The sequence below is a fragment of the Tympanuchus pallidicinctus genome, unplaced genomic scaffold, assembly GCF_026119805.1.
Source record: "Tympanuchus pallidicinctus isolate F22 unplaced genomic scaffold, pur_lepc_1.0 scaffold1, whole genome shotgun sequence".
Taxonomy (NCBI): domain Eukaryota; kingdom Metazoa; phylum Chordata; class Aves; order Galliformes; family Phasianidae; genus Tympanuchus; species Tympanuchus pallidicinctus.
In genome coordinates, this window is record NW_026294618.1 from 91,064,311 (window position 1) to 91,080,574 (window position 16,264).

General features: G+C 46.2%; 3 protein-coding genes across 10 annotated transcripts in view; 2 read left to right on the top strand and 1 right to left on the bottom strand.

The window, feature by feature from the left end:
* The window catches only part of MARK1 (microtubule affinity regulating kinase 1), a 55,365-nt gene extending 51,092 nt beyond the window's left edge, over positions 1-4,273 (top strand). For 6 of the 8 annotated variants that reach the window (XM_052700473.1, XM_052700481.1, XM_052700489.1 and 3 more), the window contains 2 exons: positions 147-191; positions 2,158-4,273. In XM_052700473.1, the coding sequence (XP_052556433.1) occupies positions 147-191; positions 2,158-2,512 (400 nt within the window). In that variant the 3' untranslated portion in view covers positions 2,513-4,273. The remainder of the gene's footprint in view (positions 1-146; positions 192-2,157) is intronic. The other 2 variants (XM_052700509.1, XM_052700519.1) reach the window with 1 other exon arrangement.
* Positions 4,274-5,878: 1,605 nt separating this feature from the next.
* CUNH1orf115 (chromosome unknown C1orf115 homolog) lies at positions 5,879-9,502 on the top strand. The gene is made up of 2 exons (XM_052700567.1): positions 5,879-6,201; positions 8,049-9,502. Exons 1-2 carry the CDS (start codon positions 5,941-5,943, stop codon positions 8,166-8,168), a joined length of 381 nt encoding a protein of 126 aa, XP_052556527.1. The 5' UTR covers positions 5,879-5,940; the 3' UTR covers positions 8,169-9,502.
* A 5,698-nt stretch (positions 9,503-15,200) lies between these two features.
* Positions 15,201-15,861, bottom strand: PFN3 (profilin 3). The gene has a single exon (XM_052700554.1). The coding sequence runs from the start codon at positions 15,615-15,617 to the stop codon at positions 15,213-15,215; it is 405 nt and encodes a 134-aa protein (XP_052556514.1). The 5' UTR covers positions 15,618-15,861; the 3' UTR covers positions 15,201-15,212.
* Between the last annotated feature and the right edge of the window lie 403 nt (positions 15,862-16,264).

Consider the following 16,264-nt stretch of genomic DNA (forward strand, 5'->3'; position numbering starts at 1 on the left):
GTACTATTAAACAATACTAGACTTGACGTTATTACACTGATTTTTTTTCTCTTCAGTAGCTATTTAACATTGTACTAGATGTAGGTTTTTCTTAACTTTTATTTTTCACCTTTATCATTGAATCTCAACCTTAACTTTGTTTTGAGGGATCCAAGTGAAGGCGAAGCCAGTGGCAGAACTGACACCTCAAGGTGAGGAGCCACTATTAATACTTCGCTCCTAGGTCTTCTGCATCATGGTTTAAGTGATTTCTTAAAGACTTTAAATCAGGATGTAAAATAGAATAGTGCTTAAGTAATCTGCGTTTTAAAAAATGTTGTGGATTTGGGGGGGAGGGGGCTATGGTGAGGTCCTTTACCCATCGTTCTTGCTTTTTTGTAAAGTACTTACAAACCTCTATTCCTTTGAATAATTACGTCCTGATAGGAGTAAACCAGTCATTTAGACATCTAAAATCATGCTTTGGCTTCTAAATATTTTACGGTGTTTACTTTTGGTTTCAGTGGAAAATGTAACGTACTTTGTGTGTGTGTGTGTATAGATCTGTACACTAAATTTTTACAGTAGTTTGCATACTGTGTTAATTACTGGAACTACTGTTTGCCAGAAGTAAACACCCTTCTGTGCCTGCTGAATGAATGCCACTTTGCACAGAGAAAAAAAAATAAGTGACATTCAGACAAAAAGGGTGGTGACTGCTAAGTGCTGACTCTGTATGGCAGCTGCCATGTTCAAATCTGTAGATGGTGTATTAGTAGTAAAGCATTCCTTCACATGCTCATTTTCCAGCATATCTGCTCTTTTGCCAACTTCCAGCATTTAATTCTGCATTTTCGGTGTGCTTAGCGTAGTGCATAACTTTTTTTCTTTTTATGCTGTCTGAAGGACAGGCTTTGCAGTTTGCATTCTAAACTGGTCAACTACAGAAAGTTTTTAGTTTTCAAAACAAGTCAGTAGACCCTTATCTTAAAAATAAATTAAATTAAATTAAAAAATCAATTTCTTAGCTGGATACAGTGTTTCGTACGCAGCACATTTTACCTTCATTAGAGTCTTATCACAGCTAGAATTCGACATGGTGAAGGAAAAGTCATTAAACGTTCAAATGAAATTAAGTGTGAAGTTGCTTTCAGCTCTTGCTTTCATTCTCCAGCTTCCTCTACTTTTTGTCATCCTACATTGTCTTTTTTTGGGCTAAAAGTTGTTTTAGATGTTAGCCCTGTCACGCTCTATCCTGTACTATTGATGTGGTTCTTGGGAGATCACAAAGAACGTTAAATTTAACTGTTTGTTTTGGCTTCTCTCTGAGTAGCAATAAATTACAGGCTATTAAAGTGAGAAAAGCACCTTTCCCCCATCACTTTCAACCGGTGGTGGATGGAGGAGGCATCAGGTATCGTACAGACCTGGGATGAGAACAGAAATTGTTGGCTGTGGAATGTCTCTAAAATAATCAGTGCTGTTTCTCAATGTTGGCTGAGTGGTTTAGTAATCTACCAACAAGACGTGCTTGTAATGAAGCACAACATTCTGCTCCATCAGTTGAAATAAAGCATATCATTATAAGGTCTCTGCACAGAGAGAGGTCAAAAATAGATGGAGGAAAAAAAAAGGGGGGGGGGAGGAGGGAAGAGAAAAGGTAGAGAAGTAGAGGGGAAATAAACTGAATGAATTGCAGGATGGGGTTACTTCTCTGCTGCTTTTACAGTATGGTTTATGCTTCAGGACTGTGTCCCTCAACTTCAGTTTTGTTGGTGTATGGCATGCTGCAGATCATGAAATCAGCAGAACTTCAGTCATGCTTTTACATAGCTCCCACCTCCTTTGGAGCAGTTTGGAGTTAACATGTGTCTGCAGTTACCATTACGTGTGTTGTCATCAGAAGGTTTTAGAACAGGGGTTTCCAAACTGGGTTTGCTCGTATGCCATCGTGGCAGCTGCACCAGCTGTGGTATCAGCTCCCAGTGCAGTGCCGTGCTGCACATGGATGCACGAGTGTTCAGACAGTAGCGGTGTGCCGCTTCAGGTCAGCTTGCACACGACTAACACAGCGCGTCAGCCGCAGTTCAGAAACCCTTGTTCAAAAACCGTGTTTCTCTTCTCTCTCTCGGTTGTGCTGCTTTCGCTCCTCACTCTTCTGTATGCCGCTTCTTCCAGGAGCGTTTCTGGAGAGCCGAAAGACAGAGAGAAGGAGGATAGCAAAGATTCGAAGCCACGTTCCTTGCGGTTCACGTGGAGCATGAAGACCACTAGTTCTATGGACCCAAACGATATGATGAGAGAGATTCGGAAGGTGTTGGACGCTAATAACTGTGATTATGAACAAAAAGAGAGGTTTTTGCTCTTCTGTGTTCACGGTGATGCACGACAAGATAGCCTTGTTCAGTGGGAGATGGAAGTCTGCAAACTGCCGCGATTGTCGCTCAATGGAGTTCGTTTCAAGAGAATATCTGGAACTTCTATTGCATTTAAGAACATTGCATCCAAGATAGCAAACGAGCTTAAGCTGTAAAGAGAAATTGAATTTTTTGGGATCAGGGAAGATTCATACACGATCTACACTTTGAATGTACTGGTTACGCCTAACGTGATTGGCCTGTGAAACTCCCATGTAGAAATTGCCCTTATTGCAATAAGGTTATACATAGTTATTCAGAATTGTAAAGTTAAATCCAGTATGACCTATATTAAATAACTAGCTAAAGAAGTTATGTTCACATGTACAGGTAAGTATATAGAGCATTCTGTTCATTTTATGTTCATAGGGTTGTATAATAAAAAGATGACTGCTTAAATTCAGATCTTGTATAGTTGTCTAGATTTCTGCACAGAAATGTATGTTTGATGCTTTGAGTTGGAGAAGTTCTTCCCTATCATTTACATTTTTGGTGGTTTTTATAAGTCTTACCTCTATCATGCGTTTTTAGAAAAAAAAAAAGAAAAAAAAAGAAAGAAAAAATTTGTGTCCTGAGTCAAATGCACAAATGTAGTTTTCACAACTGTAGCATGACCATTTTTATTTAAAGGTTGTTCATGATCTGAACCCAGAGTCGATGGATGAATTGGCTTTAGTTCCACACAAGACTGTTCCTGCTTATCTTTGGCTCTTACCTTGCTGTTGGACAGTGTTGAGTTGAAAGATACGAACATGTTTACAGTGTTAGCACTTACAGTTCGAAACCTTTGTTTTGCCTTGGGCTGGCTCAGAGCTGTGGGGGAACAGAATCCAGGCGTGATGTTTTGTCTGCAAATGATAGTGACTGCTCCCGTGGCCCATTAACAAATGTAGCACCATAATGGAGAACTGCAATTATTTCACTTGAGTATCATGGTATAAAATATCACTCGTTTGCTGCCTTCCGAATGCTATAAATTCCATTTTATGGAAATACATTGGGACTGTTTAATAGCACAAGATGATCTGAAGTGTTGACCAATTGTATAAGTTAATAATACCACCTCAGGAATTAGCTTGGCTTTTGGAATACATGCCCCCAAAGAGTACATGCAATTCCACGTACTATTTTACAGCTGAACATACATTGTTTATAACGATAAATTGTTGATTTATGCTTTGTGGTTGTACAGTTTGTTCCCATGTAACCTGTTTGTGTTTAATATTTTACCAGATTTCTTGTATTTATTCCACATCATTATGCCTGTAATGTGCAGCTTTGTAATTTGGCGTTTGCCTACAGAAAAGAAAAAGAAAAAAAAAAAGCAAACCACATTTTTTTTTCCCTTCATAATTAATGATTATAAAGTATGTAAAACCACTAGTACTGGTACATTTTAATACTTGTTATTTTGTACTGAATTAACCATAGAGGTTGGTTGTGCAATGTTATTTAATGTCGTAATTACTGTAATATCAACATATGGGCCCCATCCGCACACTCTTGTGAAGAATAGAAAGTTCATTAAGAAATTGTCACTTTAAAAAATAAAAACTAAAAAAAAAAAAAGCTGTGGTAAACTCTGTAACCCGAAGTTAGAAGGCTGTAAGTGTAGTAAATGTGCCATTCAGGAATGGCTTCTTGACGAAGATGGACTTGACATGCTGTACTGTGATGTAGCTTTCCTCTGTAACAGTTATCAGTTATGTTCTGAAATGGACGTGTATTGTTGCCTTAGCAAAAGGATGGTGTCTGGAAAGAAAGAACTGTAGCCCCTTTTTTTTAATCTGATGTTCATTGAAACAAAATCTGATGCAAGTCATCTTGATTCACTGGTGCACTCTATTAAAACTTACTTGAACAGTTCCATACTAAAACGGTTGTCATTGGCCCTTTATACAAGTGCAGTAATTTCTGCAGGTAGCAACGCAGTCTAGAGGTCTCTGATGGCAGGTGTGCATTGTGTGTGCGTGTTCCGGCGTGAAGCCTTCATGCTCTACGTGCTGTGAATTCAGCATTGATGTTGCATCAGTTCTGCGGTCTTATGGGTTCACTGGCACAGTACTTCTTGGAAATGGGTGGCCAAGAGCTTTCCAGAAGTTACTCAAAGATCCTGGGCAGGGATGGGTTGTGTGTCTGCTCAGCGTGCCCGTAAGCGCCCATGAAGGTTCATTTATCCTCAGAAATACACCACTAGAAAACAACCATGAAATGAATCCAGCATCACATCTGAACTCTGTGCTGAAACAAAACTCTTGGCCTTCCTGAAAGGTTCATGTATGTAGGTCATACTCTGGGTGGTAGATTAAGTGCTTAGGATGGCTTCCTGCTTTACATGCTGTGTTTTCACAGGGCTGGCTTTGCCCCAGATTGTTACTGTTTCATGTAACAGGAGCTGTGTTGCTGCTCCATGGTGCACAGATAACGTCTCAAGAGGCCAGAGGTTGTACCTGTTAGTTCAGCTCTCCCAAGAAACGCAGCGCCCCAAAAAGCCCATTTAGTTTTTCAGAAGGGGAAGCAGAATGGTCTGTTAATGTCGCTATTGCCTGTGACTGCCAGCAGGGTGAAATTGTGCTGGTTTCCAAATCCCGTTGAATGTGACCTTTTTTGTGCCCTGTTGGAAGAGAACGGCTGAGCTGAGAGCCAAGCTGCTCCCTGCGGCAAAGCCGTGAAAAATGCCTCTGCGCAGGCACGATCTCAGTGCCAAAGCTGCACCCAAACACGTCCTTTGGTTTTCAGACTGACTTGTTACTGGCAGAGATAAGATGGCAATGGCCACAAGATGGACTTTTTCAGAACTGCTGGCTTTATTGGCGAACAGCACGCAGCTTAATCATGGCAGTCAGTAGGATGCTGCATATCGAATCCTTTGGCGTGGCTTCAGCTTGCAGAGTCTGAAAGACAGTCAAGTGCCATGTCACGTTCTGCAGTTGCAGGACAGGAGGGGGGTGTCCCAGCCCCTCAGGCGGTTCAGCTCATTGGGCTGGCCATGGCATCCACCTCTGCCCTCGGAGCCTAGCCCTGTAAGTGAGGAACGGCACGGAGCTGTGTCGGGAAGGGCCGGGGAGGGTTAGGGAACGGTTCTGCCCCAGGGGACGGTGGGCACGGAGCAGGTTGCCCAGGGCAGTGGGCACAGCTCTGAGCTGCAGGAGTTCAGGGGGTGTTTGGACAGTGCTCTCAGACGTAGGGTTTGGATTTGAGGTGGCTCTGCCTGAAGCCTGGGGTTGGACTCGATGGTCCCCGTGGGTCCAGGAATATAGGATCCTAGGAATCCTAGCAATATCGGTCCTAGGAATATATGGGATCGTGCGATGTTTCCCACAGTGACGGACCTGAACTTCAGGCGCCCGTCTCCCACCGTCTGGGGACTAGCCAAGCCAGGGGCGCAGGCGGGGAGCCGCGGGCTGAAAGCTCTGCTGGTCGCTGAGGAAATGCCCGGCTGAGGGCCGCCCCGGTGCGGGACAGCGGCCGCCTCCGGCCACACCTGTGAGGCGGCGACGGCGGAGGGAGCGGCGAGCGGCGAGCGGCGGCGCGGGACGGCACCATGACGGTGGGGCCGCGGCTGGGGGCCAAGGCGCGGAGCCGCTTCTCGCGGCGGGGACCCGGCGACGACCAGGTGCGCATTCTGCCCGGCGAGGACGAGGAGGCGGCGGCCGGAGCCCCGCGGCCGGAGCAGGAGCGGGAGGAGGGAGCGGGCGGCAGGAAGGTGCGCTTCGCCCTCCTGCCCGACTCCTACCAGCCCCTGCGGCCGCCGCCCCCCCCCGGCAAGCGGCCCTACGGCAAGAGGCTGAGGAAGTACGGCAAGGTGAGGAGGGGGGGAGAACGCCGCGCTCCCGGAGCGGCGCCGAGCTCAGCCGTGGGACGGGCGACGGCGTGCCTTCACTCTGTCCTTCTTTCGGCCTCATTAGTTCCACACCGTTCGTTAGAGCTTCCAGCTCGTTAGCTTGGATTTCTGTTCGGCAGAAATGACGGAAAGAAAGCGCAGGGAGATTCCTCTAGCGCTCTGCATGCTTTCCAGGGACCCAGCGAAGGTCCCTCCGCAGCCGGCCGTGGGGCAGAACTGAGGCCGGGCCGCCGGTGAGCGCGGTGCTGGGCAGCGCGGCCGGCCAGTGCCGCCAGGGGAACGCGGTTATTTCTCTGTGCTGTTCACTTACACACGTCAAGGCCGTGTGTCGGCACTCGTAGCAAGGAATAGTTGCTATGCTAGCAGGAAGGTCCTGTTTGGGGTCTGGAATGGCTTCCTACCTAAGAGCACGGATGTCAGTACAAGAACAGGCATCCTACTGCATTCCTAAAAAACATGGTGGTTTTCTTGAAGTCCAGCACCCAAAGAACGCCAGTTAGCTGGGCAAACCACTTACTACTGAAACTCATAAGACTTCACGGTTGACCTCACAGTCACGAGCTGCCTCACAAGTTTTTCTGTTTCGTCAAGCAGAGGTGAATAGGAACCACTTATTTCAGTCTCCTGTGATGGATTCAGTATTTGCAGTTTCCAGCGTTGCTTTCCAAGTCATGGGAAATGCACCTTAAGCAGCGGCCTCGTAGCAGCCGAGCTCGCCGTGCTGCACACAGAGCAGTCTGTGAACATGGTTACATTGCAGGGGATTGTTTTTGCTCGGTGCTGCTGCCGTGCAGATGCTGATAGCAGCCCCCAGGGCCTCTGTGTGCCACTCCCGTGGGCACTGCTTGGACTCGGTAGCACTGGCATAGGGAACAGCCCATGAAGGCACCGGTGAGTGGGGGAGGTGCGTGGGGTGAGGGGTAAATGAGGGACACAGTCACCGTGTGATACAGCAGGGCAGGAGTGAGCACAGCCCCACAAGTCCTCCTCCATCCCCCTCCTTTTTGCCATCCTAACTCCCTTCAGCTATGTTTCCAGAGCTGCAAATAGAGCAGCATTCAGCTGTGTGGCATTGCAGGTGATGGTTTTTCTGTGGCAGGATTGCCGTAATCTAGCTGTAAGAAATCTTAGGAATGTGATAGGCAATGGATTTCACTGATGTCATGATGTGTATAAATATATCCTCTGCTGCAATGTTTTCTGCATCACAGGAGACATTTCTGACCTAGGCCCAACCACCAACTCACAGTTGGGATTTCTTCCCAGGCTGAACCCATTGTATTCATTCCCCAGTCATGAACACCCATGTGAACAACAACTAGAGAGAGATTTAAATTAGCTCAGGTTTTACTTCTAATAATCTGTTCTCATGCAGTACACTTGAGTTCTGAAATACATATAGTGATCAACACGGATCAAAACATTCTGTTTTGACTAAGAAGTCTTGTTGTGACACAAAATTTATGTGCTTTTAAGATACTAACATACTTAGGGCATGTGTTTGTGGGACACGCGTACTGGTTGTGAACTGAAATTGTTTTTATTCCCGAATAAAAATCCAAATAAAGCTTCACTTCCTGCAGAGGCTGCATCCGCTCGGTGCAACTGTGCTCTGTGGGTGTGTATTTTTAGGTAAAAATAGACAGTAAAACAGCTCCATGCTGAAGCTCTCATCAGCTGTAGGAGAAGCCCGTTCTCTAGGTTGTGAACACTGCACATGAAGGCAGCTGTCAGAACAGTCTCCTGGGAAGCTCTTTTCCATTACCTGTCCTTTTCACCCCCCCCCCATTCCCTCACCTCTCCTGCAGAACGTCGGCAAAGCCCTGCAGAAAGGATGCCGCTACTTGGTGGTCGGCTTGCAAGGACTGGCAACAGCCTACACCGCTCCCTTCGGGGTGGCAGCACAGATGGCATCACTCGTCCGCTAGAGCACGGGGTGAGCGTGAGCCTTTCCCAGAAGACTGCAGCAATTTCGTCTCTCTTACCATTAAATCATCATCCATGACTGCGTCTGAGAAACCTCTTGGACATGGACAGCCCCAACCCCATGCAGCACCTGGGCCCCGTATTCTTTTCTGCAGAATTCTCCAGCACCTTCCAACCTTTAAAATCAGATTGGGTTGCAAGGACAAGGAAGTGATTGTGGACTAACAGAGCTGAAGTTTGGAGTCGGGCATGTGTTGGTTTTCTAAAGCTACATGTGGAGGGGAGCCAAGAACAGATGGGAAAGCAGGTAGATGAAGGAGAGAGGTGAAGTAGATGGTGAAAGTGATGGACGGGAGGTGGAGGAGACTGGAGTCTGATGGGAAGGAAATAGTCAAAACTATGGAGGAAACATGTAATGAGAGATAGGACAAGGAAGCCTTTGGTGTCCTACGTCCTTTTTTCTTTCTGAGATGGTTTAAGCTAGGAATGATCTCAAACTTCTGGGTATGAATTGATTGGGGAGACATGGTGGGCTTTGCTGCATCACTGTTGCTCAGCTCAAACATTGGAAATCATGAGCCCTTAGGTCTTAGCACTAGTTAAAAACCCAGGAAGGAAGTGAGGTGTTTGTCTGCTGATTTGGGGGCATTAAATGTTCGCTGTGATTAAAATGCTGAAGCTTTCCTCTGCTGCTGTAAATCCCAGCCGCTGGTTTTTACACACAGTTTTTATCTAGCATAACTGACTCCAGAAGCTGGAGCTTCAAAAAATGAACTTAAATAATTTTTTACAAAATACCAGCTGTATCTGAAAAAGCTGAATGCGCCATTTGGGGCAGCATGTTCTGCACAAGAGTGGGCCCACGTAACCTGCTGGCTCCACCTCCATTTCCGCGTGTGGAAGTTGCAGCCAATGTCAGTGCTGGATGGCTCAGCTCAGATGTGCGGATGGAGCCGCTTCCGTGTCACACCTCGAGGGACATCAATCTCCTGTTGATGGCACAGGAACAACTGTTCTTATGGGCCTTCAAAATTCTGTGAATTGATTTGGCTTTTTTTCCGATCAGTCTTTCATGGTAGCAGTGAATGATTTCCCTGCCAGCACTTTCTCTGTACTACAGATCTTCCTAGTTTTGATGGTTTGTTTATGTAATCAAGGAACTGGCGTCTTCTGGAAACAACTGCTGTTCATTTGTGTTCTTTGCCTTTTTCTGAACAGAGTGGCACTGCATGTCTTAGCACACTACTGTATTTCTTCTAAATGTAGCAAATGGAACAAAGATGGATTTTTTTCATGCTCTTTTCTATCCAAACAGTAAATAAAAGTATGCGATCCATGTGCTGCGATTATCTGTGTATGTAAGCGTGCACACAAGCGAGGAGCTTTTCAGCCGTGGCCCAAGCAGAAAGGGGAAGCTGCAGTGTAAACTTCCCTGTGTTGTTCTGCTGGTGGCCTTGGCCCCTCCTGTGGGACAGGGCTGTAGCCGGGCAGCATGGAGACACTCAGGAAAGTCAAGGTGTAGTGAGCAGGCTGCAGAGGAGGGTGGTGACCTCTAGTTGTTTCTCTGTAGCTTTCTTGACCTCTGTTTGTCAGACCTGTCCTTCTGATGGAGTTGCTTAGAGCAGAGCAGAGGAGCTGAGGGAGGCCTGATGGTGGCTGCAGCTCCTCACAGGGAGCAGAGGGCAGCGCTGAGCTCTGCTCTGTGTGACAGCAACAGGGCCCGAGGGTACAGCATGGAGCTGTGCCAGGGAAGGGGTAGCTGGGCGTGAGGGAAAGGATCTGCACCAGAGGGTGGTGGGCATGGCACCGATGCCAGAGTTCAAGGAGCATTTGGACAGTTCTCAGACATAGGGTTTGGATTTTGAGTGGTGCTATGCGGGGCCACTGGTTGATCTCAGTGATCCTTCTGAGTCCCTTCCAACTCATGGTATTCTATTGTGATTAATAAAGATATTAAACAGAACCGGTCCCAATATGGACCCACTGAGGGACACCACTCATCACTGATGTCCACCCGCACACTGAGCCATCGACCACAACGCTCAGGCTCCCACCATCTATCCAGGACTCGTCTGTTTTCTCTGTGCATTGCACATCCATGTGTCCTCACAACAGAACGGTTGCTCCCTCATTGCACCACACAATCCAGCCTATTCAGTGCAGGCACTTTCCACAAAAGTAAATATGAACTTTAGTTTGCAAACTGCTTGGCACAGCACTTGCCACTGACTTTTGTCTGCTGACCTATAGCCTCTGCTTGTATGGTGCAATGTTAAGGGAATAATAACCTTGTTGCCATCTATGTAGACTTAGAATGATTTGTAAACAGTCTGAAAAAAAAGTTTGGTGCTCCATGTTGATGAGCAACCTGCTGAACAGTGTCTTTAAAATAGGTCTGTAACAAAGAAAGAAAGAAGAAAAAGTAAGCAATTAACTAGTTGCTATTGCTGTTGCTATAAAACAGCTGGTGATTCACGGAGGACTATTCCTCAAGATTCTCTCTCTCTCACTGAGGTTACCAATTACAGTAAGCTAATTGGTGCTCCTTAGACAGTAATCCACTCCTCAGACAGCGCGGTGCATTTGTGGTCTGAGGGCTTTCCCTCCCTTCCCCAGCCCCGCTCCAACAGCAGCACCCAGTCATGGGGTGCATGCAGAGGGCTGCAGTCGTGTCCAGCACAGCTGCGGGAGAGTTCAGCTGTGGGCATGGGCAGGCTGTTTCGTTGCCAGTGTTTTCCCTTCAGTCTTATTCTCCAAGCTCCTCTTAGCCTCTCAGAGGAATGCCAGTCCTCCTCATGGATACATGAGGATGGGATAGATGTTGCTGTTGGGGAAAGTTTGATTTCAAGGCCTGAATGCAGGCAAGCAGTTCCTTTGCACTTCTGCTTGCCATGGCAGCAAGCAGATGTTGCTTTTCAGAGCCGTGCTGCAGTGTGTCTGGTTGCCTTCACACTTCCACTCATCTTATCATCATTTATGACACATGGCAGTGTGAATAAGCCCAGGAAGCTGGGTATAAGAGGAGCAGTCAGAAGGAGCCACCTTGCTCAAGCTTTTCTCAGAAATGGACTCCAGTCCCCCAACAGCCCAGCAAGTCGCTCTATGAACAAAATCCCTGGCTGATTCTAGCCGTGAATGATGGAGCAGAACGAAGCTCATTCCTGCTGTTTTTGCCAGAGCATTTAATTGCTGCTTCAGCCTCACAGCCCCGAGGAAATGGCAGTGGCCTCACAGCTATTGTCCTTTGTCCTGCTGTGAGGAAGCACTGTGGCACAACTGCCTGTGAAGTGCCGTGACCGGGGGAAGCCACACCACACCACATCATGCAGTGCTTGTGAGACTTTGCCAGCCACGGGCCAAGGTTCACCCGTTATGTGATGGGCTCGGGAGCAGGTCTGGTCAGCCTTCTCCTTTCTTTGCGTCCCAGGGGCCCTGTCCTCTTCTGAGACGAAACAGGTCCTAAAATCTGCGTTCAACGAGCTTTGGAAATAATTTTTCTTCAAGGAGCAATAGGGATCCTAGGGAGCATAATGGAGTTAATGAAGATAATGGAAGTGAATTCTCTCACCCTTGTCACTGCAGGAGGAGGTATCAGGCTGCCAGGGTGGTTTTGGGGTGAAGTCCAGGTTGAGCTCAGCAAGGGTGGTGCTCCTTCCTGGATCCTGCGTCACCAGTGAGGAGGGGCTCAGGGCTCTGGGCTTTGTTTAGCTGGAGGAGAGGAGAGAGGGACCTAATGGATTCTTCAGTACTGAAAAAGAGGTTGCCAACAGGATGCAGCCAAGCATCTGAGTTGCGCATAGACAGTATGGACCATGGTCATCTGTTGAAATGAGGGAGTTTTCAGCCAGATACAAGAAGAAAAGATCACTAATGGGATTGTTCAGATATCACATAGAAGAGGCTGGGGTCTCTATCCCAGGGGTCTTTCAAGGCATGACTGTACAAAGAGCAGAGAAACCCAGTCCAAATGCAGCGCTGGCACTGCTGTGAGCAGGAGTTGGACCAGAGACCTCCTGGCATCTCTCCCACTTCATGTTTACCTCCTGCATGGAGATGGAGAATTTTCACCACTTGCCATCCCTTGCTGAAACCACAGAATTAAACTTTGTTTCTGTTGATAGGGAAGGACTTGCAGAGATCTCAGGGCAAACTGCGCCAAGAAGTTTGGCCCTCAGCGAGGTTTCCTCTGAGCTGAGCAATGCTGGCTGAAAGGCAATTGTCCTTTAGTGCCATCTCCTGGGAAAAAGTCAGATTTCCACCCTTGTTAGCCTTGCTTATTGTTCTGCTTCACCTCCTCCTGCTGAGTTTCCTGCCCTCCCCTCAGCTACTTTGCCAAGACATATCTTCAGGATGTTGGGCCTGGTGTTTTGAATCCGGAGTCTCTGTATCCTGTTTGCAATTGTTTCAAAGGTAAAGACATGGAACACTGCTCTCTTTTTTTTTTGTTGCTGTTGTCGTTGTTGGTTTTGTTGCTGTTGTGTTTTCTTTTTTCCCTTCTACACCTAGAAATTTATTGCACTTCGCAATTCTCGGTGTGCCTTAAAAGCCCTCATGAAGGTTGCTCCACTGAAGGAATTAGCCCTAGCCACTTGTTTCCAAATCTCGCCCTCTACTGGAGAGATCCCAGCTGCTTTCCACAGGAGGCGAGGTTTCAAACACGGGAGGAAGGACCTGCCCCGGGAGCTGCCTTGTACCCCAGCTCCAGCTCTCGTGTGTAAATAGCCCACATTGCTTCATCCTGGCCCAAAAATTTCCTCGGATTAACCGTTTCACCGCTGTCCTGGTGAATTTAAGGAGGCCAACGTTTAACATTTGACTGGAGGAATTTTCAATTAGACAATTTTCAGTCAATCTTCCTGTATGACCAGACGGAGGACAAAGCAGCCGACCGACCTGCCTGCCTTCTATACATTTATGGTTCTTTATGTAAGAAAAGCCAGACAATTTTGACTCCATTAAAAGCCATCTCTCATTAATGAGCCTGTTTTTAATTCTATCATTGCCAATTATTCTCCTGAGATTTTTTCCTACGTTAATTTCACTCAGCTCATTTCTAGTGTATGACTCACTGAACTCTGATTTCCTCTCTTCTCTATGAAGGAATCTTTTGAATTTATTTTTTTGTTCTGACTTCAGAAGAAGGATGCAATTGGTGTGGGGGTACGATGTAAAATATTTTTTATCATACCTGTCTGAAATCAAAGTGGGATGACTGCATAACCAGCAATGTCATCCCATCATCCCCAACTTTTGTAGAATTTGCAGAGGCACTGGAAAAATACCTGGCTTGTCTCTGGAGTGGGACAGTTCATTCCTTCATGGGGACAAACCCAACCTACACTTAGCTCTGCCCCAAGACCCTTTCTCCTCATCTAGGCCAGCGTTTTGCTGCCTTTGACAGTGGGAACTTCTTTGGAATGTCCACCCAGATCAGGATGCTGCTGCCTTCTGTTATTCCTCCTTCAGCTCCTTCATGCCACAGTCTTCAAGAGTCAGAGCTGATCTGAACAAAGTCTCATTATGGTCCAAGTTGGTGGGTTTAGGGAATAAGTTTAAGGTCCTTCTTGGATTTAGAAATCCTTTTTTTTTAAAAAAAAAAAAACAAAAAACAACAACTTAAATTTCTATGGAATCACTAGGAAAGGTAACTGTATCTAGATTTAATGCTCAAGTCCTTTGAATTGAAAGAAGCTTTTCTGTACAGTGTTGTGCTACCCATCGTGTATGATTAGGGAGTAGCTGTAGCTATCAAAGCACCAACACACTATATAGGCCCATATATCTCCATATCCTCATGCTGGTTAATCATAGAATCATAGAGTAACATTGAAAAAGATCTGAGATCATCTAGTCTAACTGTCCACCTACCATCAACATTGTCCACTAAGCCATGTCCCTCAGTACCACATCCATATGTTTCTTGAACACCACCAGCAACAGGGAGTCCACCACCTCCCTGGGCAGCCTGTGCCAGTGCCCAACCAATCTTTCTGAGTTTTTCCTAATATCCAACTTGAACCTCCCCTGGTGCAACTTGGGGCCATCCCTGTCATCCTGTCACTGTTTTTTGGGAGCACACATACACTTCAGATCTGTTTTCTCTGGCACCAAAGAAGGGAGCAATCAAAAAAATCATGCAAAAGTATTTTCTGCTATTCCGAATCCTGTCACTCTGAATGCCTCTTAGACTGAAGTTCATGGGACAAAAGCATTCTGTGTTTTGTGCTATGCGCAGAGGAGAATGCTACCAGTGCTCACAACATCACAGGAGATATTTACTCACTTTGCCTTAAGCTTGTGAAAATAAATGTCAGTATCTGTTAGGAATGGCATCATGTTTTGAGAAACTTGTGGCCAGAATAAATACTGATGTATTTTTTCCTACCATTCATTTAATTTCATTTCATGCATTGCTTTTTATTGTTAGATCCTAACCTGGTTTGTGTTTTTCCAGTTTTGTTTTTTCTTCCCCTCATTACTTCTGTTAATTTGTTTTGATTCATGCTTGTACGTACTGTTCACAGGACAAGTGTTTACAAATTAGACAGTCATTAGTGTTGTTGAACATTTGCTAATACATCAGATGCCTGGTTTCTTTACAGCATTTTACTGCTCTTTGTAGGTGTGGCTGCAGATTAAAGATTTCTCTGTGAGTTTAATTAAACTACCAAATATTGACTCTGTGTTAAATTAGAAGATGAATGGCTATCAAGGGGCATGCAAATTCACTCTGTCTTCAGCAGGGCTGGCTCTCTTTTCATGTCTGGGGCAGCTTTATCAACTTCTTCATGAGTCATTATTTTAGGTTCATTAAATTATATTTAACGATTTGAAGGTGATGGGGATGGGGAAGTGGCACTCCTGCACTGAAGCTTCTCAGGCAGAGTGAATGTCCCCATACTGCTGCTCTCCTAACATCCCCCTACCTGAAAGAAGTAGGCAAAGGCATATGCAAGAAAACCAGGCTTATTTCCTTTCTCTGCGAAAGCCATGACAATGCCACCATATTCTGGTGGAAGATTTCTGTCTCTCTGGTGCCAGTTGCCTCATAGTGTCATGCCAACAATCATGTCATGGATCTTCTGATTGAGGACTCCTCCATGGACTCCTCTGTTGCCCATGAGGAAGATCAGAGCTTTGGGGGTCCTGCCTATACAGATGGATCTGCTGTCACCACCTTTGCTTCTGACATCCATCACGTTGTCTCCTTCTACCAGCAGGCTGTCACGAATCACACTGCATTTCTTCCCCGCGATGGTGATTCCAGTCATCAGGAACGTTTTCCTATCCTGGCCTGTGATCAAGTCCACTTCATAAGGTGAGACAGCCGACAGCAGCCCTCCTGGCTTGGTTGCCCACACGCACTTGTTGTCAGAGAGGCCCACAATGGCCACATCATCAATGTTCCTGTCGCTCAGGATGCAGTCAATGTAATACTTCCAGCAGTTCATAGTGGCAGGGCTGCATAAATCTCTCAAAAATGCAAAGCACTGACCCTCCTTGCTTTTTGCTCTTGCCTCAGTCTTGGCAAGCTGATCCTAAAAATGTTGGTTTGTGAGCCTGAGCAGGGAAGCCAGAGGAACCAATGTAGCAGGCTCCAACTTTGCCCTGACCAGAGACCCTGGAAGTTGACAGAAGGTTCCACGATGTCAGCAGCCACAAGCAGTATTATGATGTTGCACCTGCCTAGCACAAAGACCCCATAGAGTGCCATTAATGAGGCTTTCTAATCAGGTGCCCACAAGAAGGAAGCCCTGACATGGGGTCTCACCTAGCTGGCACCCAGCAGCAGCTGCAGGCATACATCTGTCACGACCTGACTCCAGACTGCCTTAGGTAGTGTACAAAGGTCACAAAGTTCAAGATTCTATCAGGTAAATTAAGGTGAAATGACACCAAGCAATCGGTTAATACTTTTACTCAAAGAAAGAGAAGCTTCAAGTTTACCTGGGAAAAATGGTTATTGGTACTAGATAAGAAATGCCCTATTAGCAATGAGCTATGATGCCTTTGCATTATGTTCTCCCTGAGTACAAACTCAGTTATTCATAATGTTCCAGAAATGGGTCTGGGTCTTGGGTGGTTGTCAGGCCCCATC